The sequence below is a fragment of the Zootoca vivipara genome, chromosome Z1 (assembly GCF_965207765.1).
Source record: "Zootoca vivipara chromosome Z1, rZooViv2.hap1.1, whole genome shotgun sequence".
In the NCBI taxonomy this organism is placed as follows: domain Eukaryota; kingdom Metazoa; phylum Chordata; class Lepidosauria; order Squamata; family Lacertidae; genus Zootoca; species Zootoca vivipara.
Genome location: NC_142583.1, coordinates 74,021,450 through 74,046,283, shown reverse-complemented (window position 1 = coordinate 74,046,283; position 24,834 = coordinate 74,021,450). Strand labels below are relative to the sequence as shown.

At 51.3% G+C, this 24,834-nt stretch overlaps 1 protein-coding gene across 3 annotated transcripts in view; it reads left to right on the top strand.

Moving 5' to 3' along the window:
* EXOC6B (exocyst complex component 6B) overlaps nt 1–24,834 on the top strand; it is a 221,059-nt gene that overhangs the window by 165,991 nt on the left and 30,234 nt on the right. For all 3 annotated transcript variants that reach the window (XM_035103722.3, XM_088660760.1, XM_035103719.3), the window contains exon 20: nt 5,206–5,279. In XM_035103722.3, coding sequence (XP_034959613.1) covers nt 5,206–5,279 — 74 coding nt within the window. The remainder of the gene's footprint in view (nt 1–5,205; nt 5,280–24,834) is intronic.

Sequence of the window (24,834 nt, the reverse complement as noted above, 5' to 3'; positions counted from 1 at the left end):
CTCCTCCAGATCTGCTCCAAACGCTTTCGTTTCCCCTCCCCGTGATTACCTGCAGCTGTTGAGTAAAGTGCAGGCAGCCGCCCTGCTTGGAAAGTCTTGGCAGGAGTTTGGGGAAGGCGCACAGAGTCCAAGTGTTGCTCTTGAAGGTCAGGCGAGGTGACGGGGCGGCTGAGCCTGCCAGGCCCCTTCCTTTTCCATGGCTGGCCAGAGGTACCTCTCACCTCTGCTCCGAAGCTGGCAGGCAGGAGGGCTCAACTGCCGCTTGCTCAAACTGGGTGGGTGGGTGAGGGAGGGAGGGAGGCAGAGAGAGACACAGAGAGTTGGACGTTCCCAAACTTAGTTGCTTTCCGAGCTGCAAGCAGTAGCCAGGCTACGCACTCCTTTGGTTTTTGTAATGCAGTTTCGGTCCACAAAAGTGCACACACACAAAATAACAAATTTTATGTAAAAATGCATATAAAACGTACAATTGAGAGAAAAGGCACATTGGGGAAAAATGTGGATTTTGTGGGAAGAGTGTGCACAAAAGTCATGCAGTTTACATGCAGGTGTGGCAGTGTGCTTTTGGAAAGTCCTCCCAAAAATGGGCTGGGAAGGACCAGGGAGTGAGCAATGGTGAAAGGCTCCCGGAATGGGCTTGGGCTGGTTCTTCCGGGTCTAGCGGGCGCTTGCAAGGCACACGGTCCTTTGCTCTTCTAAGTGACTGACCTCTTTGTTCCCGTTGATAAGGTTGAGCGAGGGAGGGCGAGTTCTCCTGCTCTTCCAGTCATGGTGGGGGCAGTCGGAAGATGAACCCACCCAGGAGGTGGCAGTATCCCAGATGGATTAAGGCTGCCCTCTGTGCTTCTGGAAGAATGGGAATTTGCAGGGGGTATATTTCCCCCCTTTTCAGTGTGTAAAGTACAGGGACCTCTCTGTATATGTCTTGTTTCTGTTGTACAGCCAACGAAAGGAAAAAACGTCCATTGCATATAATCAACCCATGTGGGTCTTTCTCCTTCTCTCCCCTTCTCCCACCCCAACTCTTCAGTTGTCTTGGGCTCTCTTTAGTTCTTCTCCTTTGTCCAAGGCTTAGCGGTTCCTATTCCTCTGTCCCGCTGCCTTTGGGAAAGAGGTTAGAGTCCCCCTGTAACCCGCCTCGGGTGGGTGGCCCCTGCTTGCAGGCCTTGCGGAGGCATCACTTCCTTGGCCTGAACACAGGTCTCCCAACCCTCTCGGCTGCCCCAGGCCTTTGTACCGGGGCCAGCTCCATTCTCGGTCCATGTTCTGCTCGAGGGGGCCATGGTGTAGGGGGCTTGCTCTCTCGCTCCCGCTTGCTCCCACCCCCCACCCCCTCTCGCCTTGCTGACACGGCACAGGGATCCGATGGTTTCCTGGGCAATCTCCCGCTGGGCCGTTGGGCTGCTCTGTGCTAATTGTCCTGACACCTGACTGAGGAGGCTCAATGGAAGAACTGGCTGTGCCCTCCTGGGCTGGGGGGTGGCTGGAATTAAACAGCAGGTTTTGCACACTTGCGCTCTGACATCCAACTGGCAAGCTGTGCTCAGAATATGACCTCTCTGGCTGTTCAAGTTGGAGAACTCTGTGCGGCATGTGATTCATAATAATAATAATAATAATAATAATAATAATAGACACCTTGTGCATCTTAAGAAAACCATCTCATCAGTTTGTGTCATCTTGAGGCTGGTAGCTTGATGGCCATATGATGCCATGTATGGAGTTGTTGGGACCCAGGTGGCGCTGTGGTTAAACCACTGAGCCTAGGGCTTGCTGATCAGAAGGTCGGCGGTTCGAATCCCTGTGACGGGGTGAGCTCCCGTTGCTCGGTCCCAGCTCCTGCCAACCTAGCAGTTCGAAAGTACATCAAAATGCAAGTAGATAAATAGGGACCGCTACAGCGGGAAGGTAAACGGCGTTTCCGTGCGCTGCTCTGGTCCGCCAGAAGTGGCTTTGTCATGCTGGCCACATGACCTGGAAGCTGTACGCCGGCTCACTCGGCCAATAATGCGAGATGAGCGCGCAACCCCAGAGTCGGTCACGACTGGACCTAATGGTCAGGGGTACCTTTACCTTTACCTATGGAGTTGTAAATCAACCATTGCCCATGACGTCCATTCAGACTGCAGGTGAGCGAAGGAATCTACCTGGCACTGGGTCAGAACCTTGGTCCATCTAGCTCAGTATTACAAGCACTAGCTGGCAGTCACTCACCAGGGTCTCAAGGTTGGGGCTTTGCCAGCTGTGCCTGGAGGTGGCAAGGATTTAACCTGGCACCTTCTGTGTGGGAAGCAGGTGCTCAAGGACATTGCCATAGCTCAGGTGCTCTACCCCAGAGCTTGCGCCCTTCTCCAAGGCTAGCCTGCAGCCGCTGCCTCCGTTGGTTCATGGTTGAAGGGCTGAGGCTTGAGATCTAGGCAGAGAAGTGATCTGGAAGAGTGGAGGGGCAGAGACTGATCGGTCAGCTCCAGGAGGGAAGGCTAAGAACAAACACAGGATGAGGCAGAAGTGGCAGCCCCAGGAGGATGAGCAAGCTCAGGTGGGCAGCCCAAGTGGCAGGAAGGGGTATACAGCAACATCTGGAAAGCTCCAGGCTGGGAAAGGCTGGAATAGAGTCTCCTGGGCCCAGTGCACAATGAGTCTGGCTTAGGACCTAACGCAGCCTCTTCACATCCCTATGCACCATCCTGGCTGCATGGCAGTTTAGAGTGCAGGTGGCAGGAGGACCCAAAAGCATCAGCAGGGCTTGAGAAGCCTGCAAAATCAGGACTTCAGCCTGTCCTGGACGAATTCCTACCTAGCCGTGACCTGACTCGGAGGAGCCGGAGCCACGAAAAGTGGCATCATTACCGCATCACAGCCCCATGAATGATCAGAACTTGAGCCAGGTTACATCATCCTCCCAAAGGGAAAGCTCCCAGTTGCTGTGGAGATGGCAGGTATTTGAAGGCGGAAGGTATAAATGCTCACAGAGAGCCTAGTTAATAGGGCGAGGGCTTCGGAGGGTGCTCTGGTTTGGATGCCATGCAATGTGGCATCAGCTCCCCTCAGGCTGGCCATTCCTGATGCCACACTGCATGGCAACCAAACCATGGCCAGAGGTCAAGGATGACAGGAGTTGTAGTTCAGCAGGGTCCCTACCCTTGCAGTGCACAGGTCAACAGGGGATGACCTCCAGTTTTCAAGGACACAGCGCAATCTGAACATAGCTGCATGCTTCACCCCAAGACTCTGGCACATGCATCTCTTTCAGGACCAGAGCATATTCAGAAGTCACACTTAACAAAGCTACATGAAACATATCCCAAAGCCCACTATAATATTTTCAAAACACTATCTGTGCAGGAAAGTGTTGCTGAGCTAATGGGTCTGCTTTGGTATTTGCTACGAACAACCAAATTATCTACAAAGGCTCTAGACCAGGCATGTCCAAAGTCCTTTTGGGGGGCTAATCTGGCCCTCCGGTCGGTTTAATCCAGCCCCTGTGGCAGTTTATTTCCTGGGGTAAAATCCTTTAAAAAGCTCAAGAATTTCAACTCTATAAAAAGCTCGACAACTTTGGTTGGCCCTCATGGCCCTTCACTTCATCAAATCTGGCCCTCTTTGAAAAGAGTTTGGACACTACTGCTCTAGACGAGTGGTCAGGTGGGTTCAGCTAGTTGCCACGGACAACACCAAAATGTGTGTTTTGTGCAAAAGTTGGGGCTGTGCTTTATGCTGTGTTTTGAATAAAAGTCTAAGAACAAGCCTCCCGCTCTGTCACACACCCAGCTTCCCAAGACTTCATTTTTCATTCCTACCTTAGATTTTGTCTCGACGACAAATAAATCTTAACAAGTAATAAAATTCCAGCATGGGAAAGACGTCCGTTAATTAATTTTCAATGTGCATCTTGATCGATCACGAACTCCTCGACCTGGGTAGGGGTTCTGCCATCATTTTCCAGTAACCTGCCCATGCTCAATTTTGAGAGGGCCTAGAAGATGTTGCCTCTTGAGTGACACCCTGCAATGAGTCACTGGTGCCCAGCATTCTTCCTGGCCTTCCTAGAGGGTGCGGAGTGGCGTGCTGCATTGCTGACCATCCAGTGTTCACTTGGGGCACCCGTAAAGCAAAACACCATTGGAGAGATGCACCCCTGCAACGTCGCTGCTACACAACGTCTTGTGTAGAGCAGCTGCCTGAGGGGACCCAAGTCCCTGGACCAACCTTGTGTGTTTCTCCAGCATCTTGGGTTGTGAGGTGAACAATTTAGGGAGATGAAATGTGAGTCTCCTCTTGTGATGCTCAGGGCCCTGAGTTTCCTAGGAGGGTGATGCTTCTAGTTTACTCAAGGTAGGCAAGAGGAGGTGGGATAGCCTTGCTTTACCTTCCGTATGTGAACTTCGCAAGGCAGCAAACAGGTCTCCAGCATTCATACTGTGTTGTTTGTGATGTGGTGTTTAAACAATTCTGTACCACATAATGGATTTAGACCCGAAACTTTGAATCCAGGTGACACAGAAGAGAGAAGGACCTGAGGATCTTTCCCTTGACCCTTGTTGCCACGAGCTGCTCGTCCAATGGCCGCCTTCAGAATAAATGGCTGTTTCGTGCAATGGCAGCGGTGGGTGGGGTTCTCCCCCACTTTCTGGCCCTTGTGCAATGATATGATATATCAGTTGGAGATGTTATTCTGTTCCAACGTAATTAATGGAGTAGCCTGGCTTATTTATTTTTGACAAATGTGCATAGATCACTGTGACAGGCATGAAATTAGAAAATTCCTTCAGTGCCCCCAAATATAAATAGCATTCGGAACTGAAAAGGGTTTCACAGCTGAAGATTTTATTGTGTTGGGAGGAAAACTTTTTCCATTGACCCCCCCCCCCGGTCCTCTCCCTCCATTCCCCCCAATGCTTTTCTTCTTTGCAAATTGTTTGTCCATTCACAAAACAAATACTCTGGAGCCCAGTGAAGCTCATGGGAATAAATTTCAGGTCGAATTAGTACAGTTTCCTTGCTGTCAGGATGGTGGAATTAATGGTGTTTTGATGACACAAATTTTGAAGGGTGAACAAAAAGCTGGAAGGGAGGGAGACCTTGCTCCTTAGAAGTGCGGTCCTCCTCTCCCCCAGCCGCTGTTGTCTCCGCTGTCATCCGTCTGCCAATCTCCCTGTCCATGGTTAGTTAAAAGCGCTTTTTATCCTCTCTTCTTTCCCACAGAGTTTGCCAGATCCGGCCCAGTGCCTGGGTTCCAAGGGGACACACTGCAGTTGGCCTTCATCGACTTGAGACAAGTACGTCTTTGTGTTCTGGTGTTTTGTGCTCCTTTTAAGATGTGTGACTGAAGACCATCAGGTCTTAAGGGAAGGAGAAGGGGAAGGGAGGAGGGGGCGGGGTTGGCGAGCCGGGCCGGAGACCTCTCCTTCCTCGCCGCCATCGCCAACGTCAACCCTCATGGACGTGGCCACCGGTTTCGTGGAGTTGCCTATGGAAGCAGCGGGAGAGAGGTGGTGGCCCTTGATAGCCCTTGGGGCCACGGGTGGGTTGGGTTCGGCTGGACCCTATCCAAGTGGAGGAAAGGTGGCTTGGCCTGGGCTGCTGGGGCCGCTCCTGCTGGCATGACTTTTTTGTTTGCACATAATGCCTGGCTGGAAGGCTTTGCATTCCGCTATGCGCAAGGATGGGGTGTTTGTGTGCGCATGCGTTTCATTGGTGCGTCCTGGGGGAGGCGAATGTTCTTTCTCACAGGCGCTGCCTCCAGCCCCAAACTGTGCCGCTTCTGTTCCCGCTTCCATCGGTGGCGAGAGGCTCCACCCATTAGTGGGACCTCATTATGGCAGCCTCGTTGATTGTGGTGGGCCATAGGGTGCCCCTGGGCTTTGGCAAGCGCAGATACGGAGGAAAGGGGCCATTTCCCAGCAAAGTCATTTGTTATGGAGCGGGGGTGACACCCCGGTCTGTGGGGGGGGGGCGTGTGGGGTGGTGGCAGCGGCCTCGCTTCTGTCATCTGTTGGCAGTGAAGATGGATGGTGGTAGAGGAGAAAGTCTGAATGAAGTGAGATGCAATGACGGATGCCCTTTTTTCATCAAAACAATCTTTGTCCATTAAAAGACACCCCGCTTTGTCTCAGCTGCCACGATGATGCAGTGCCGTTTGTTTCCGAGGCCGACATGGGCTTCCATTCGCAATGGCATTCTCTTGGCCATGGGGGTCTTTCTGTAGCCCCCATCGGCTCTCTTGGATTGATCAGCTTTGCTCTCTTCCCAACCCTCCCTCCTTCCTTCCCTCCCCACAATCCCATTCCCTGCCAAGTCGGCTTTCAGCCTCTCTACACCCCGAGGGATCAGGCCATCCCAGAACAGCTTCTGTCCTGGGATGTGCCGTGGTGCGGACTCATTTCCCCGTCGGAAGTTGCTGTTTTGCCTCGTTTGCAGACTTTCCACAAAATGATCCCAAATGCTGTGGAAGAAAGAGAAGACCCCAGATTTGAGGTAGAACGTAAGAGCTGAGATTGCTCTGGTGACTTTGACCAGAAAGTTCTTCCTAATGTTTAGTCTGAATCTTCAAATGGCAGGAAAGGAGGTCATGACAATGTCAGGAAGTACTTTCTGACTGTAAAGGTGGTGGACTCTCCTTCCTTGGAGGTTTTTAAGCAGAGGCTGAATGGCCGTCTGTCAAGAGATTCTTGGGCTGGGATTCCTGCATTCCAGCGGTTGGGACAAGGTGACCCTTGGAACTACCTTCCAATTCTATGATTCGATGACTGCTCTGAGCTTGGGCCGTGACTGAGCAGTGAGGTGCTTCAAGGAAGGTTCTAAGCAGGGCAGGGCAGACTCCTGGGATGTTCCACTGGGATCATAGTCAGCCCACTGCCTTGGAACAATGCAGTTTCATTCTCAGACTAAACCACCATTAGACCGATTACCTGTCTATGTGTGTAACCCTTTTGGGAACGCTGCTCACAAAGGGGCACCTGCAGTCAGGATTTCAATAGTTTGGTTCTCAGGACCCCTCCTCGTGGCCTTGGCGTGCTTGCTCCATCCTTGCTCAGGAGAGGCCCTCCCGTTCTATACAAACCATTCTCCTTGCTCTCCAAAGAGTCTGACCCAGCCATACTTTGAGCAGCAGGACGCCCTGTCCTGCAGCCCCCTGCCCTAAGCACGGTGGCAAGGCAGCCGTCGCAAAAAAGAAAAGAGGTAGAAAACTACAGGCTTCTGAATAGCATCCCCAGAGGACAGCAGCCTAGAATCGGAGGTGATGCTGGGTGGTCCAAAATGCCAAGGAGTTGCTTTGCTTATTCAAAAAGGAGGTCAAGATACGTATCACATAAGTGTTGCTTTCCCCCTCCTTCCCACTACACCCCGCTTAAAGTATATTCACAGCGACATATTTCAAGTCCAGATGCTTTGGAAAATAGTTCCTAGGGCTGCTAGGAATGGGAGTCCACAACGATTGGGAGGAAGGCAGGATATAAGTTTAATTGGCGATAGCAGTGTTTTGAAAACCACTTAAGAGATTTTGATGTCTTGCAGGTATTAGAGCCCTGTTAAATGTGGTTTTGCAGGGAGGGGATGAAAAGTAGCAGGCCATCCCCATTCCCCACAGTGGGCTTGCCAGCCCCTCTGTTGCCCCAAGGGTCACCCAGGGATGGGACGGGGTCTCTAGAGGTCGCTTTTGAGATGCTGTCTGCATATATTCTGTACCATCTTTGTTCTGCAAAAGGGGCCGCAGCGAGGATGATGGCTGAAATATTTTGGCACAGCCAGGAAAGAAACTGCAGTTACATTTACTGGTATGGCTGCATTTGCCCAGGCTACGATTATTTAATACTCGAGTCAATCCCAGCCAGTTTTAATACAGTGTCAAATTCCAGCCTTTGAGTAAGTCGGCTGGATCCTGCGAGAGCTTCTGCTGCATTAAGACGATTTAGCTTCAGAGCTGCAACTTCTTTTTTCAGCATGTGGGCTGCGCTTTCCCCACGGGGAGGGCGAGTCTTCCCCCGTTGCTTCTGCTCCAGAACATTTGCCCAGGTGCAGTTGGTTCCCTTCCCAGGCCTTCAGCCAGTAGGGGGTGCTGTGGGAGTATCAACCAGCAGCAGCCCCCCCCTCTTTTTTTGCAAGGAAGAGGGTATGCGACCTGCCGCTGGTCCAACTTGGCCTCCCAGCCAAAGGGGCTCAAGTTCCAGTTCTGAAAAATCCCCCTCCCTTTCTTAATACCAAGTGCAGGTTTTGAATTGAAACTGTCAGAGCTGTGGATTTGCTTATATTGAGGGATGTGTGCAAAGTATTTGCACAATCGGATCCACAGCCATAGGAACATTTCAACACTTGGCAAATGGCTCAGCAGGCAACCCCAGGAAACCTATATCTGTTTGCCGAGCCGATGAGCCTTGGTGTATGTATCTGTGTGTGTGTGTGTGTGTGAGAGAGAGAGAGAGAGAGAGAGAGAGAGAGAGAGAGAGAGAGAGAGAAGAGAAGAGAAGAGAAGAGAAGAGAAGAGAAGAGAAGAGAAGAGCGTGGCACAGGCAGGTGTCTAGTTTTCTCCTGTCCCAGGAAAGGACACCAAGCAGCAGCAGGAGCAAAGCTCTCAGTTGAGAAACCCAGTTGGCATCCTCCCTCAGCAGACCAGATGGAAATGGCCAAGAAGTGGTCTTGTTTGTGTGTGTGTGTGTTGTATTTGGGGTCCCTCCACTTTGGAGAAGCGGTGGCTTTTGCCAATGGCTTGGCCATTTCCAAGAGGACTGGTGAATGGAAGGACTGATGAATTCAAGAAGGATACGGACAAGCTGGAACGTGTCCAGAAGAGGGCAACCAAAATGGTCAAAGGCCTGGAAATGATGCCTTATGAGCAACGGCTTAGGGAGCTGGGTATGTTTAGCCTGGAGAAGAGAAGGTTAAGGGGTGATATGATAGCCATGTTCAAATATATGAAAGGATGTCATATGGAGGAGGGAGAAAGGTTGTTTTCTGCTGCTCCAGAGAACCGGACACGGAGCAATGGATTCAAACTTCAAGAAAGAAGATTCCACCTAAACATTAGGAAGAACTTCCTGACAGTAAGAGCTGTTCGGCAGTGGAATTTGCTACCAAGGAGTGTGGTGGAGTCTCCTTCTTTGGAGGTCTTTAAGCAGAGGCTTGACAGCCATATGTCAAGAATGCTTTGATGGTGTTTCCTGCTTGGCAGGGGGTTGGACTGGATGGCCCTTGGGGTCTCTTCCAACTCTATGATTCTATGATTAATTAATTCAGATTTAATGGATATGGGGAGGACTCGCTTCCCATGAGACATTTTGAAGCGTTTTAACAACTGGAGCATACATAGAGAAGCCATTTCAAATCCAGTTCAGGCACAAACCTCCACTTAAAAGGCAGGTCCTCAGTGGGATCTGAAGAGACTCTGATAATGGTGCCTGACTGATGTGCAAGAGAAGAGCAGGAGGTCCAAGGGGCAGGAGGTGCCACCACACAAAAGACCCTGTTCCTGCATCCTCCTGTTCAGGTGGTCGTTGCAGGAGGTCCTGCAGCAGATCATGTACAAACCCTTGATTGATATATTCATGGATCCACCTATATCCCATTTTCCCACCCCAAAGCGGGGTCTCTGAGCAACCAGCAAATTTAAACAAAACAAAAGATATCACTGAAAACAACAAATCACAAACAATAGGAGCTGAGGACACTAGAATTTAATGGGAAAGAAGTTGGTGTTAATCTCTCTCTTTTCTGAAGTACTGTACAACACAAGGTGAATCTGGAGGAGGAATCTGGAATGGGGGGGGGGGCCTTGCACAGAATTGTGCCCCTGCCCCGTCCATAGCTCATAAGAGTCATCCTCATGGTTCAGGAGTGGGGATGGAGTGGAGTCAGGTGAGTCAGGTGGGCAAAGGAGGCCCAGGTCAGGAAGTTCTGGATAAAATTTCTCTGCCCTGCTTGGGTCGCTTTACCCGGTGCCGAGTCTTGCAGCCACTTTCATTTCTCCTTTTAACCAGAAAAAAAACAACCCCAAAATCTTGGAAGCAAGTCTCATTATGCGAAACGGATCCAGATGTGTTTAATTTACATGCAGTTATTCTGACTGCTGATTTGGATTTCCTTGGTTCAGAATTTGGGTTTTTTTATTTAAAAAATGTATCTTCTGGCTCAGAGCCTGCTTCATCACATCTCTTACTGTTGCAAGCACACCTGACTTGTGGAGAAGCGACCCAGTTGTAGCCCTCTGCCTCATCTTGAGCAATTTTTTGGGGGGGGAGGGGGGCAGGAGCAGCATCAGCATCAAAACAGGCGGACCCTGGAGCTGAAACCCAGGAGCCCTCCCAGCCCTGGTGCTGTGAGAGAGTGCCAAGGGCTCCCTTTCAGCGGGTCTGGGCTCCCTCATAAATGGTGCTGCTCTTGAGAATGTGCAGCACCACATCCTGACAGCCGTGCGATGCTCTTGGGTCAGAGCTGTAACCCGAGGAAGGTAAAAAGAGACCCGGCCTGCCAGCTCCTTCCCTGGCGCTGCAGCCGGAGCCATGGTGAATTTTTCATCAGGTCCTATCAAGGAGAGGAGGTGGTGTCTGTTACTCAAGAAGGGGCGTGTGTGTCTCGAATGTGTCACCTGGCTCTTAGGGATGCTGCTGCCAGGTACGGAGGAGGAATCCTTTTGGAAAGACATGCAAGAGGCACAGGTTGTGGCCCACGACATGTGTGTGTGTAGGGGCCCAAAAAAACCCGAAGAAGAGGCGTCATCATGGAATTGTCGAGGTGGAAGGGATCTTGTTCCACCTGAATTTGAAAACACCACATTCCTCGCCTCCTTTCTCTTGACTTCCTCTTTCCTTTTCCTTGCTGGCTTTCCTTCCTTACATCTTTTGTCACCCTTGCAGCCGTCCTTGGAAGCGTTGTGTTGAACTGTGGAGCCCCATGCTGAAGACAAGGCTACCCACCCTCCCCACCCACAATCGCCAATTGTGAATTTTGCTCCATGGTTGTGCCTTTTTCCGATTTCAAAGCCTGGTAAATGGAGATCTGGAGGAATCTATATTTTCACTCTAGGGCAGATCTCATAAGCTTGTGTGTGCATGATAGGTGGGGAGTTGTGTAGGAAAGTCTTCCTGGGACCCCCTGGGCCAGGGGTTCCCCAAGTGGGCAGTGGGATGACACACCTGGGTGTGGTGGCACTAGGAGACGAGGGGGTGGCAACGTGGTGCTGGCAGCGTAACTTTGAAAAGCTGCTATCGCTGGATCAAGTTTGTGAATTTTGTAGAATTAATTCAACTAAATAGTTTTAACTGAGTTTCTAATGTATGTACAGTTGGTTGTTACCCTGTTGAATTTGTCTTACAACTATCTACCTTAGTGAATTGTGCAAACCATTTTTCTGAACAGCGCTTTTCGTAGGGTCGCGTAGGGGGCACTGGGGGTGAGTTCCTGGAACCAAGGCCAGGACGGGGGCATGAGAAGTTTGGCAAGCATTGCTTTAGGCTCTTGTAAGGACAGTCAGCGTGTGTCTCCTTGGTGTCAGCTGAACTCTTGTGGTGTTTTCCATGAAGTGAGAAGGAGCAAACGGGCAAGGCAGGTGCCATCCTTTCCATTTCCACTCCTCACCTGCACTGCAGCTCCTCCCTTGATCAGGGAGAATGTGTTGGGACAGGATTGCACTTGTAATGAATGCTCAGCGCTTGGTTTCCATCAACACTGGACCCGGAAGGGCTCTGCAGGCCAGGAGATAGCAACACTTCCACCAGCTTCCAGCCCTCTAATTGCCAATTGTGAACTTTGCTCCTTGGTTGTGCCTTTTTCCGATTTCAAAGCCTGGTAAATAGAGATCTGGAGGAATCTATATGTTCACTCTAGGGCAGATCTCATGAGCTTGTGTGTGCATGAGAGGTGGGGAGTTGCGTAGGAAAGACTGAAGGAGGGTGTTCAGCCTGGAAAAGAAGCAATTTGGAGGGCATTTTGAGCCTTACGTAGGAAGAACTTCCTGGCTTCGCTGGCCTTTTGACCATGGAGCAGGCTGCTTTGTAAGATGCCGGGCTCTCCTTCGTTGGGCATTTTTAAGCAGAGACTGCATGGCCATGATCCTGGAGAGGCAAAGGGTTTCCTGCATTGGCAGGACTTTTGAAGAGTAGGCCACTTAATATTTCAAATATTAATGTTCAGGAGTCAGGAAGGAAAGGAAGAGGCTGGCCCTCGATCCTTGGGGCTGATGCACACTGTTTTCACATGAGCTCTTTTCCGTGCCCTCTTGGCTCTGCCTTGTCTTCCCAGAAGCCTGGAGGAGTCCTTGCCGGAAGGTCCTCTGAGCTGCTCCGCCTCTCCCTCTTTCTGCCTTCGGATGCCTTGCTTAACCGTTAGGGGTGGGAAGCCAAAAGAGAACTTCAAAGCCTTTTGGGGTTAGACATCAATGGGATCCGAAAGCCACGGGGCCCTGCCAAGTGGGACATGTTCAGGCAGCAGAGAGGAAAGTTGAAAGATTCCTGATCAGAACAAGAAGTTCTGCTTCGGAAGTACCTCCGATGGTTAGGATTGGAGCCAAGTCACGGTGCCAAGGCGCTGAATCCAGTTGCTCTCTTTCCATCCATCTGATGCGACTGGTCAGCACCCGTTGCTGAGGGATCTCCCCCGCCCCATTGGCTAATGGCTCAGGAAACCTTGAAGGGCAGGAGCCGCCCAACCCACTTCAGTCTGAGAAGGTGCATAAGATTGTGGCATTTTGAAGGCCCTGCTGGAGCACAAGGATTGACCTGGCCCCAATTGATGTGGCTTATGAGCCACAGGCTGTTATGGCTCAGGAAGAGCTAGTGAAGAAAGAAAGAGAATAAAAAGGGCATCCCCTGCTCACAAAGAGGCGAGAGGCCAGGTTGATGTGCATCTCCCAAATCTCTTCTGGCCACCCTAGAGACCACCAACAAGCAAAGGAGCCTTCTCTAAGACCCCTTGAGGTCCACACTCCAGGCTTCAACAAGTTTAGTAGTCCCTCCGCGCTCCTGCCAGGGACCCCTGAGAACCTTTGGTCTGTGGGACCGGGCAAAGAAATCTCATGCCTTTGCCATATTGTTGCCCCCCCCCCCCGTCCCCAATCTTCCCGGTTGCTCCTTTTTTGAGCATCAGTTGGGTTAGCGCTCTGGGTCTTCTCCTGCTCCCATTTGCTCAGCAGATCTCTTGCAGGAGGACTTCCTGTTGGATCATTGCACCCCATCTTCCTTTGTGATGCTTCAGGAGATCCCGGGGTGCGGCCGCTTTGGGCGCAGGGGAGGGGCAGGCTTCAATTGGGTTTTGTTAAAGGCACGGTCCAGTGTATTGGAAGATGGCGTGCCTAACATTTTATGTTTTCCCTCCTGGAGGATGTAATGAATTCTGCAAAACAAAAACAAAAAATTCTGGAGATCTCCCCTTTCCTGGCTATTTAAATGTCTTTATTTAGCAGAAATGAACGAATCAACTGATGCAATTCATAGAAGTCCCAGATTTCATCAGATAATGAATGTTGCCTTGATAATGAATGGTCTTGTTTTATTTTTTACTGAAATTAGTAAGGCCAGCATAGAAGGCTGGAGAGACGTTTCTTTTTGCATTTCTTTTTGGCATACTTTTTCTTTTCTTCCTAAATCATTATAATTGGGGAAAGAATAGGCCTCCCCACTGCTGGATTGCATGTGAATTGGGCAGACGCAGCAGCTTGGCTGCACTGGCTCGTCTCGTGTGGTCCTGTGAAACACCCTAAGCCATGGGGCCGGCCCTGCTGTTAGACAGAGTGAGGCCGTGTGTGTCTGTAGGAAGCAGGCGTTGGGGGACAGTCCTGTGTGCGCTGAGCAACCTGCCTCGCGTCCCCTCGGCAACCTCGCTGCCCTCGGCCCCACAACCAGCAGCAGAGGGAGCTCAGCCGCCAGGCTGCCCAGCTCCTGCCCATGCGCATGGGATTCTTGGGGGGGGGAGCAAATCCTGTCCTTTGCCTCAGGCAGCAAAGCATCTTGGGCTGGTCCTGCCAAGCCACTCTCAAAACCTTAAGCTCCCTGATCTCTCCCCCGGAATCTGATGTGCTGACTCATGTAAAAACCAGGGGCGAACAGATGCAGGAGAAACACAATCCCCCCAGAAGCTGCCTTGCCCAGTGAGGGGTGTGCTCTGCTGTCGGATGCAATTGCTGTCACGGAGCCTCGCTCTTTCTTTTTTTAAGAAATCATTTTTATTTGGTTTTACACGATGCTTTTTCCTGGGGTGTGTGTGTGCAGGGGTATGTATACCCCTAAACATTTTGTGAATCTAAGTTTGGACTCATTGGGGGAAGTATTTCAATATGGACAGTGTTCTTGAAGCTACCAACATGAGTCTGACCAAACTGCGGGAGGCAGTGCAAGACAGGAGTGCCTGGAGTGCTCTGGTCCATGGGGTCACGAAGAGTCGGACACGACTAAACAACTCAACAACAACAACAATTTCAATATGAGTAGGAAAATGAGAGTACCCCTAAACATTTTTTTAGAAAAAAACCCCACGGGTTTTACAAATACAAAGTTATAATGACCCAATAATATATCCATATACAGTGGAACCTCGGTTTATGAACACCTCGGTTTACGAATTTTCGGTTTACGAACGCTGCAGACCCATCTGGAACGGATTAATTCACTTTCGCTTCAGTTTATGAACGCTTCAGTTTAAGTACTCCGCGGACCATCTGGAACAGATTAATCCACTTTCCATTACTTTCAATGGGAAAGTTCACTTCAGTTTATGAACGCTTCAGTTTATGAACAGACTTCCGGAACCAATTGTGTTAATAAACTGAGGTACCACTGTACAGAGATTCCTCCAAATCCCAGGACTTCCCCCACCCCCTCCGTGGGGTCCCATTTTGAACATTTACAACTGCATATTCTTCCATACTCTAACTTTTATATCAATCCATATTGCCCATGGTATTTGTTGCACTACAAGTGGAATCAGCGTCCTGCCAATGTTTCCGTCTGCTTACAGAGGGCTCCTCACTCGTGGCAAGCCTGCATCTCTGCCCATGGGCAGTGTGGAAGGGGAATACAGTGGTACCTCTAGTTACAAACTTAACTCCTTCTGGAGGTCCGTTCTTAACCTGAAACTGTTCTTAACTAGAGGTGTGCTTTTGCTAATGGGACCTCTTGCTGCCACTGCACCGTCGGCAATCGATTTCCGGTTCTCATCCCGGGGCCAAGTTCTCATCCCGAGGTAACTCTTCCAGGTTAGCGGAGTTCGTAACCTGAAGCGTCTGTAACTCGAGATACCGCTGTACAGGGGAAAGCAACAAAGCCTGGTCAGCTTTGCCGGAATAGGACCCTTGTCTGCAGTTGCAGAAAAGCCCAAAGCAACCTTGAGTGGAGCCCTAGCAATTGGCCCGTGATTTGCAACTCAGCTGCTGCCCTCTCCCCTTTGGAAGCCCCTCACTGAAGATATATGTGAAAATTAAGTTTTGCTCCCTAAAATGGTGCGTCCTCCCGGCCATGGCCTTGCATGTTGGTGCCCTATATCAGACGGGGTGGTATGGCTGTCATTATTTTGTCCTCTGAGCCAAATCCTTAGAGGAAGATTGACATAGTGCTTGAAGACCGGACCACGGGTCTCTTCCCTTCCCTGCAATGCTGCCGCTTACATGTTCTGGAAAATGGTGCCATTCAACTGAGTCCCAAAGAAAGCTACCTACACAAAGCGTGTGGGCATTCAAAGGGTCTCCAGCAAACCCCCTCACCAGCTTTCTCCTGGATCTGATTTTTCTTTCTTTCTTTGCTGGATGCCTCGCTCAGCTGCTCAGCTGCCCCATGGCATGATGCAGTTTTCCCATTCCTTGGGGCTTGGCACCATCACACTTGCATGGGCGCCCACATGCACAAGTCCAGGCGGGCAAAAGCCGCTGCCTGCGTGTGCTGCCTTTGAGCTTCCAAAGGTCTCTGGCTTGCCGCAGTGGGGGTACCAGATGTTGGCTTTGAAGGTGGGCTCTCAGGCCTGATCCTGACCAAGCAGCTCTTCTGCCCTCACCATGGGAGCCCCTTTGAATTCACCTTGTGCTGATCTCCACTGCAAGGGGCACCTGGGTCCACTTGTCGCGGGCAAACAGGCGCCCACCCTCTGCCCACGCCCACCCAGTGACAAGGTGCCCACTTTGTGTCCTTTGCCATTCTTCTGGTTTAGCATAGGAGTGCTGAGCAGCAGGTCACAGAAAGCCACGCTCTGGAGATGCCTTGGGCTGAGTTTATGCTGCCACGAATTCCTCCTCGTAAGGAGAGCCTGACAAGGCGGGTTTTACGCGGGAATCAGCAGCATGTAAATTTCCAGAGGCCGGCGTGGGCTCTGGTGGCTCCTTCCGCAGGCTGCTTTGGAGAGAGCCATTTGTCAGGTGGGTGCTTTGCAGTTCCAGGGAAACGTCTCTGCTCACCTTAAAAGCTCCTGTGTGTTTTATGGGAGGTTCGCTGTTTAAGGCTGTGATTTAGTTCTGGGCAACCTTTGTTTTTTTAACGTGAATTGTTACTTTGAACTCTGCTTGGCCTTTCAGTTTTGTTGACAGAAATTTACTCCGCAGATGTAAAAAAAATTAAGTAGGTAAGGTCACTGGGAGTTGAAGCAAGCCGCTTGTGTGTGTGTTTGAGAATGAAGTTATAATTAACCCACTGGTAGTGGAAGTGTTAGCCTGAACCCTGCCTGGTCCCTTGGCACTCTGGCTGAACCTGCCTCTCCTGAGCGTGGCACGACCCCAAACAGGTGGAAATCAGAGGCTGAAATCTGGGACCAATTTCACACGGAGAAAGGAGCTTACTGGCTGCTTAGAGCAGATTAGCTCTCCGTGCCAGCGAGAAGAGGAATTTAATTGAGCAGTGCTAATCGGCAAATACAAAGTGGCCTTTGGCTCGTGCCATCCAGCGATACGAGGCACAGCAATTTGTTAAAAGCCGCAGAGAAAATTACTCCCCTTGACCAGTTGCGGAATTGATTTCCAACGTCGGCACTGGTGGGGGGGGGGAAGAGGAGGCGAGGCGAGGCGAGGTTCTTGCGGTGGCCCAATAAGATTATGGAGAGCTGAAAATAGCACTTAATCTCCCTGTGGTTTGGATGCAGCTGTAATTACTCCATGAGGGCTGTGAGGTATTGCCTGAACTCCACACTTCCTGCATCTCGGTGAAATCCCTCTTGGTGGAACTGAGCTAGGCAACAGCTGAGAAATGGGTTTGCAAGGGCATCACGGGTGGGGTTCAGTGTGCAACACTCTACCCCTACTAAAAAGCGCCCCTCTTTTTTTAAAAATGGCTCCTTGTAAAAGGTATGGGGAACGTTCATGAGGGGGGAGGGGGGGAGCAGGAGCAGGTCCCTGTTGCCAAAGGAACTGGGCCAATACTTTCTCAACCCAGTCCAGTCACGTATCACCAGCTGCCCTGCCCATCGGGAGCAAAGGAACATGGAAATGTCAGGCGTTCCACCTTCTACCGAGTAAGACCACTATTCCATTTAGCTCAGTATCGCCTACACTGACTGGCAGCAGCGGTTCTTCAGCTTAACCAAACTTGGGACTATCTGCATGCAAACCACGCACTCTGCCAGTGAACTTGTGCCCTTCCTCTAAATCAGGCCTCTCCAAACTACGGCCCTCCAGATGTTTTGGCCTACAATTCCCATGATCCCTAGCTAACAGGACCAGTGGTCAGGGAAGATGGGAATTGTAGTCCTAAACATCTGGAGGGCCGAAGTTTGGGGATGCCTGCTCTAAATGGCCAGGCATCTGCGCTGTAAGTTGCTGTGGTTGGTTCCTTCTTCATTATTGCCATTTGGATTTGCCTTCAGACCCACATTCAGCCGCTGATAGCTTCCCCATTCTAGGTTTCCATCATCTCACAAAGTTTCTTGGAACGGCACTGTTTTTAGATGCTCCCCTGAAGCAGCTGTGCATGATAGGAGAATTACACACCAGCAGCCCTCCGTTGTGCTGCAGGCTCCATGGGAAGGCAGCCCAGCCCGTGCCTTTGGTTCCCTTGGCTAGCCTCACACATGCACCGTGAGTCATTTTATTTGTATGCCGCCTTTCCGTTGTTCCAGCCACGCTCAAGGCAGCTTACAAGAGTAGTCCTGAACAATAAACACGGCATCAAACAATTTCCTCATAAATCATAACAAGAACTAAAATAAAGATACAAAGAATTAATATAAAAAACAGCGACAAGCCCCTCTAAGCAAGACCCAGCCCAAGAGTCTTTATTTCTGCAGCCTCAGCTTTTGTAGCTGGAGTCAGTCAGGGCCTCTCAGGCCAGCAAGGCAGGGAGCAGGTCTTCCGGGGCTCACAGCCAAGATGGTTTCTCATCCGCTCTCCAGGTGCCAGAGAGAGCCAGGTGCCGCCATGTCGTGTGTGATCCTTACGGGGACCAGGCAGAGCCCTTTGCTGCTGCTGCTGGCACGGCCTTGGCAGCCGGCAGAGCTGCATCCTGTACCAGTTGGCTTTTCCGTTTGACAGACAACCAGTGATTTGAGAGATGCAGCGCAAGGTCAGACTTGCACAAGTGGAAGCTCTGAAGGTGAAGGGACAGGATGCCTTCCTCAAGGGTTCAGAACAGGTTCCTCCAACGTGATCGTTAACAGCAGCCCTATGAGCTAAAATTGGCTCAGCAAAATAAGCTCCCTACCGCAGACACCTATTCTAGAATCATAGAATGGCAGAGCTGGAAGAGGTCCCGGGCGTCATCCAGGATCCAGAGGTCCATCCAAGCTCGGCTTAAAAACCTCCAAGGAAGGAGAGTCCGCCAGCTTCCAAGGGAGCCCATTCCACCTAGCAAAAGTATCATGTCTGAACTTCTGTCCGGCGTGTCTAGAGGTTGGATGGCCACCGGTCATGGATGCTTCCGTTTAGATTCCTGCATTGCGGGGGGTTGGACTAGATGACCCTGGGGTTCCCTTCAAACTCTTAAGAGTCTGTAATTCCAGACACAGAATTCTGCCTGCTGTGCTGTCTTGGCCTTTGTACTGAATCCACGGAGCATCCCCTTAAATCCACTATCCCTGTGGGATGGTGCAAGTCTGTAAGTGGAACAGGGTGCATAGGAATAAAGTTTTCTTGGTCTAGGCATAAACCTGAACTTGCCTCTATAATGTTGGGATCCCTGATTAATAGAGAGAAGCCCCTTTGAGTTGTTTTCTGGCCTGTATAGGGTACCTTTCAGCTAGTGGCAAATCTCCCTGCCTCGCCCACTGGCAATAGCAATGTTCTTTTGACTGCTGGGGACCTTAGAGTGCAGTAGAACAGTAGGAATCTCAAATAGCTATGACTTCTGGCCAGCCACAGGGTCAACAGCAGAAGCAGCAGCAGCAGCAACAATGCACACCCCACACCTCTGAGACCACCTGAAACAATAGAGGTCCAATTCTCTCCAGGGAAAGAACTTCTTCCCAGGTTTATATTTGCTCTTCTCTCAGTATGTTGGTTCATCTCACCCCAGGACACCAGTCTTGGGGCCACGGTGCTACTTGCATTGCTCCTGAATCCAAAGGCCTCCCTCTGAGCCACAGCAAATCAGACCCTTTGCCTAAGACCCGACCGGTTGAGTTTCTGGTGCAGCTCTAGCTGGGGAACGCCCTTTCCTCCGGGGACACGCCTTGCCCCGGGGGGGGGGGACTATCAGAGCAGCAGAGGAGAGCAAGTGGAGCTTGGCTAACACGGGCTGTCATCCCATTAGCACTGGGACGGGGTGGGGGGGTGGGGTGGGGAGGAGTGGCTGGCGCATTAGTGCGCAAGGCTGCCACCAAGTGCGGAGCCCTGTCTGTTTAGATTACAGGGAGGGGCGAGCCGTGGAGGACCAGGAAATTGCTGCTTGCAAGGTGGAGAAAGTTGATGAGCTGAGCGCTGCCGCCGCCGATAACCGAGGCGGCCGGAGGAAGGGTGAACTCTGGGCGACCCGCTGCTATGCTGGCTGACCCTGCCGCACTTAACAGCCAGAAACAAACCAGGTGGATTCACTTTCTTCAGCTGCTGATAAGGGAGCAGGGGCAAAACCACACCCTGACCTGCACCTGACCCCCCTCCTTTCCTGCTCTCCCTGAACTCGGCTGCGGCTGGCGATAAAACAGAAAGAAAAGGCCCTGATAACAGGACTGCAGGCTTCGGTGTGTGGCTCTATCTCGCTCCGTGTGTGCACAAGGGTGCAGCGGGTAGGGGCCCCAAAGAGGAGAGCCCCTGCACAGAGTGCCAAGGGGCCAGGCCACAAGCTCCCCCTTCGTCGTCAGCCTGGAGGAAAGCTGTCTCGGCCTTGAACCCCAGAGCGGACGGGAAAGCCAGTCGCTCTGGGCTGCCAGGGGAGGGAGCGGGATTTGGAACCAGAGCCTAAATGTCACCTTCCTGCCATGGAATCCCAACCTGAAGCCTGTGGCCAAAGGAATGGGATGCATGCCTCCCTCCCATGGACAATTTCTTGTTTTGGGCTTGTTGTTCAATGGACTTAAAGGCGTGCTTCTGCCTCTGTCAAGAAAATTGAAGCTGAATCAAGTATTGGTGGTTGGGTCAGTCCTTTGGGGGACAATGGGATTCCCTCTCTCAGAGGACACCTCTCTCCTCCCAACACCTCCTGGAACACAGCCTGGCCCTCCTTTGCTGGGGTCGTAGAATTAGAGAGTTGTAGAGCTGGAAGGGACCCAAGGGTCATCTAGTCCAACCCCCTGCAATTCAGGAATCTCAACTAAAGCATCCTAAACAGATGGCCATCCAACCTCTGCATAAAAACCTCCAAGGGAAGAGAGTCCACCAACTTCCGGAGGGGTCCGTTCCGCTGTCAGGTGGTGTCTTAGCCAGGCAAGCTAGGAATGCCATTTCTAAACGTTTTGGTTTCTGAGCCGCCTAGCTTGGATTCCTGCCCTGGAATGATTTTTTGGAAACTTGGCCTCAGGCAGAATTCCGTGTTCTGCCCAAGAAGGCAGGGCCACAGGGAGAGCGTCTTCCTCTGGTCTCAGCCCACTTTCTCTGGTCTCTGGGGTTATGCTTCTGCCTAAAGCCCTGCCCCAGCCAAGCCCCATCCTGGCACCCTTCAGATGTTTTGGGTGACAATTCCTGCCAGCCCCACCCAGTTGTTGCCTGAAACATCTAGGGCACCAGGTTCTCCTGGGTTCCCCAGTACTGAGCAGGCCAGGTGTAGCGCAAGAAAAGTCCCCTCATTTCTCCCTGTCCCTAGAAATCAGCAGCTGCAGCATTATTTATGACTGACTTACTGCATTTCAATCCCACCTTTTTCTCCCAGAGCTCAAGGTGGTCCACATGGTTCTCCCCCAGCTCCTCATCTGGTTCCCACAACAACCCTGTGAGGGAGTTTAGGCTGAGAGGCAGGGACTGGTCCAAGGTCACCCCCATGGGCTTTGTGGCCGAGTGGGGATTTGAACCAGCCTGACAACCCTAGTCCGCTCCTTCTCAGAAGGTGGGTGCTGAGGCCTGAGTCGTTCCCCTTTGTGCCCAGAGAGAGCTGCCAGGCAACCCCACGGCATGTGGGTCCTGCTTCTTGTCTTATATCCTCCAAGTGGTTCACAAGATTAACACAACAGAGGGGCTCCTGTTCTCTTACCTGGAGTCACCAAAAGCAGGGGGCCTTCAAAGCATGGACACCTCATCTGGAAAGAGTTCTCCTTCAGGTTGAAGGCCCTGCTGAGTCCCTGCTCCCTTCTCAAGACCTCATCTCATCCAGGCTGCACCTGCATCTTTATGTCTTGATAGCTCTTGAACATGGGCAGGCAAACTATGGCCCGGGTGCAGCCCAATCACCATCTCAATCCAGTCCGGGAATCAGCATGTTTTTACATGAGCAGAATGTGTGCTTTTATTTAAAATCCATCTCTGGGTGATTTGTGGGGCATAGGAATTCGTTCATTTCCCCCCCTCCAAAATATGGTCCAGCCCCCCACAAGGTCTGAGGGACCGGGGACCGGCCCCCTGCTGAAAAAGTTTGCTGACCCTTATCTTGAAGCTAAAGCTGTGGGGAGATAGAGGAAGCTTCCTGCCATGTGTTGAGAGGTCATCCCCCCCCCCCCCCGACAGAGGAGCTGCTCAAACAGGATCATAAGACCATAACTGGCTGGGTCTGGCCAGTGGTCCATCCAGAATCCTCTTCTCACAGTGGCCAAACAGATGCCCATTATGGGATACTGGCACAAGGTTCCCTTCCCCTCTGTGGTCTTCAGAAACATTGCGGTCTCCGATTGTGGAGGCCAAGCAGAGCTATCCTGGCTGGTGGCCTTTGAGAGTCCTCTCCTCCTCTATGTCTTTGTCTCATCATCTTTTAGAGCCACCCAGGTTGGTGGCCATCCCTGCCTCCTGCGGGAGGGAGTTCCGTAGTTTAACAATTTCCTGAGTCTTCCAACATTCAGCTTCATTGGATGTCCATGATTCCAGAGGAGCTTTTGCTGGAGGCCATTTAGCTCCTCTCCTGGGAAGCCCACCCTCAGAAATGGGAAGCTCCATTGCTTGTGGTTTCCCCAGCAGCTTTCGCAGAAGCCCTGTCAGTGGAGCAAGAGGCTTCTCTGGTCAGAGGGGCTGCCCTTGTTGGCCTAATGCTCTTCTCCCCGTCTGTCTTGCAAAGTCTCGACGTTTGCCCTCGATAAGCTGAAAGTGGGCCAGGCTATTGATTTGCTGCTGCTGTTATTGCTGTAAATTGATCTTCACTTTGTGTTCCTTTTCAGAACAAGTTTATTCGAGGCCATTAAAGCTCCTCTCTCCTCCCTTCTTCCCTGCCCCAGCCGTTGCCTTTCCACTCTGGGCTCTGTTTCTGTCTCGCTTTTAGGATTCTTGCTCTTTGCCTCTCCCTTCTCCCTCTCCCTTCGGGTCCCTTCCTCGTACTCCCATTGCCTGCTCCTGCCATAGCCCCCCCCCCCCCCGGTTCTGCCACTAGCTCTCCTTCTAGCTGGACCTCCAATGGATTCAAACGGCAAAAAAGAAGACCCCAGCTAAACCTTAGGAAGAGCTTTCCGACAGCAAGAGCTGTCCAGCAGTTGAAAGGTGGTGGGTCCCCCTTCCTTGGAGGTTTCTAAACAGAGGTTGGATAGGCATCAATCAGGGATCCTTTTGCTTTGATAGCTGCATTGCAGGGGGTTGGGCTAGATGACCCCCGGAGTCCCAACTCCACAATGCCGGTTCTGGGATTCTAAGTTGGCCTTCCAGTGGGGCATGCCCAGTGCGGATATTGGACAGATAAGGAAAAGAGTAGCATTAAACCTCCAGACCTTTGAAAACACAGGAGAGATGCTGAGAATCATTTCTTCTTGTTCTGCTGTCTTCATAAGTTCATCAGGTTGAGTTGAATAAGACTAAAGCTTTGCAGATGAGATGAGCTTTTGGAAGGTAAAGGTAAAGGGACCCCTGACCATTAGGTCCAGCCATGACCGACTCTGGGGTTGCGGCGCTCATCTCGCATTATTGGCCGAGGGAGCCGGCGTACAGCTTCCAGGTCATGTGGCCAGCATGACAAAGCCGCTTCTGGCAAACCAGAGCAGCACACGGAAACGCCGTTTACCTTCCCGCTGGAGCGGTACCTGTTTATCTACTTGCACTTTGACGTACTCTGGCTTAATTTAACCACTCAGCCCTTGCAGGCTAATATTCTTTGTGCAGAGGGCTGGAAGGTGTTTAAAGTTTCTAAAAATGTTTTAATGCTGTAACACAACCTGGGAACTGAGGGTGCAGGACGGGCAACCAACCAACCAATCAGGAAAGTCCCAGGTTCAAGCCCTGGGGTCTCCAGGTAGACCCAGGAGCTAGTTCCTGGCCGAAATCCAGGGGAGCCTCTGCCAGTCAATGTGGGCAGTGCTGAGCATGAGCATAACCCACTGGTCCTGGCTCAGTTTTAGGCAGTTTTGTAGGTTCTTTCTCCTCATAAAGGTAAAGGTACCCCTGACCGTTAGGTCCAGTCATGGACGACTCTGGGGTTGTGCATTCATCTCGCTCTATAGGCCGAGGGAGCTGGCATTTGTCTGCAGACAGCTTTCGGGTCATGTGGCCAGCATGACTAAGTCGCTTTTGGCAAAACCAGAGCAGCGCATGTAAACGCCGTTTACCTTCTCGCCTTTATCTACTTGCACTTTGACGTGCCTTTCAACTGCTAGGTGGTTCTCCTAATATTCTCCTAATAGGCAATAACAAATAATAAACACTGTTTATGGAACAAAGTGAAAACTTTGGGACATGTGGCATGAAGCAGACATGAAGGCAACAGTTCAGAAATGGCACAGAAGGAGGGAGGAGGGGGTGGTGGTCTGTGGCTTGGCGTCCTGGCAGCAGGATCCCGGCTGTTTTCCTGGAGGATCCTGGTCCATTCGGAGGCTGCTGCTGGTGCTGCTGTTTCTCTGCCCCGCATGCCTCTCTGGGCTGCCTCTCTCCAGGAAATCTCCCACCCAATCGGCTCTCAGCCTCGCATGCAGATTCTTCTGGGCTCCAGAGTTCACCTCTGGGTTAATTGCCTTAGTTATCTGTTTGCCCCGGCCCTATCAGTGTGATAGGATCAATAAATATGATAGGGAGAAATGCTCAGACATCTTTAAGGCCAGAATGATTGAGCCTGGGACAGCGGAGAAATTTGCTTGGTATATTATGAGACCGTTAAAATAAGATTAGTTTTCCATGCTCCGCTCTCCCAGCGCTCTGGGGGTGTTTGAACTTTTAGCTCCTCTTGCGCTGCCGGGGCAGGCAGTTGTGTACATACAGGCTCCACACCGTCACAGGTTCAAAGAGTGGGTGAGGTTTGGCTGCAAAGCTGCGGAGAGGCCATGTTGAGGAATAGCTCTGGTTGGCATTGCAAGCTTTTGCTGCAACCGTCACCAAAACTCATATCTTTCAGGCTCGACAGCTATTGCAAGCATGAACTGTAAATGAGGCTGAGAGATTGGAGCAATCCT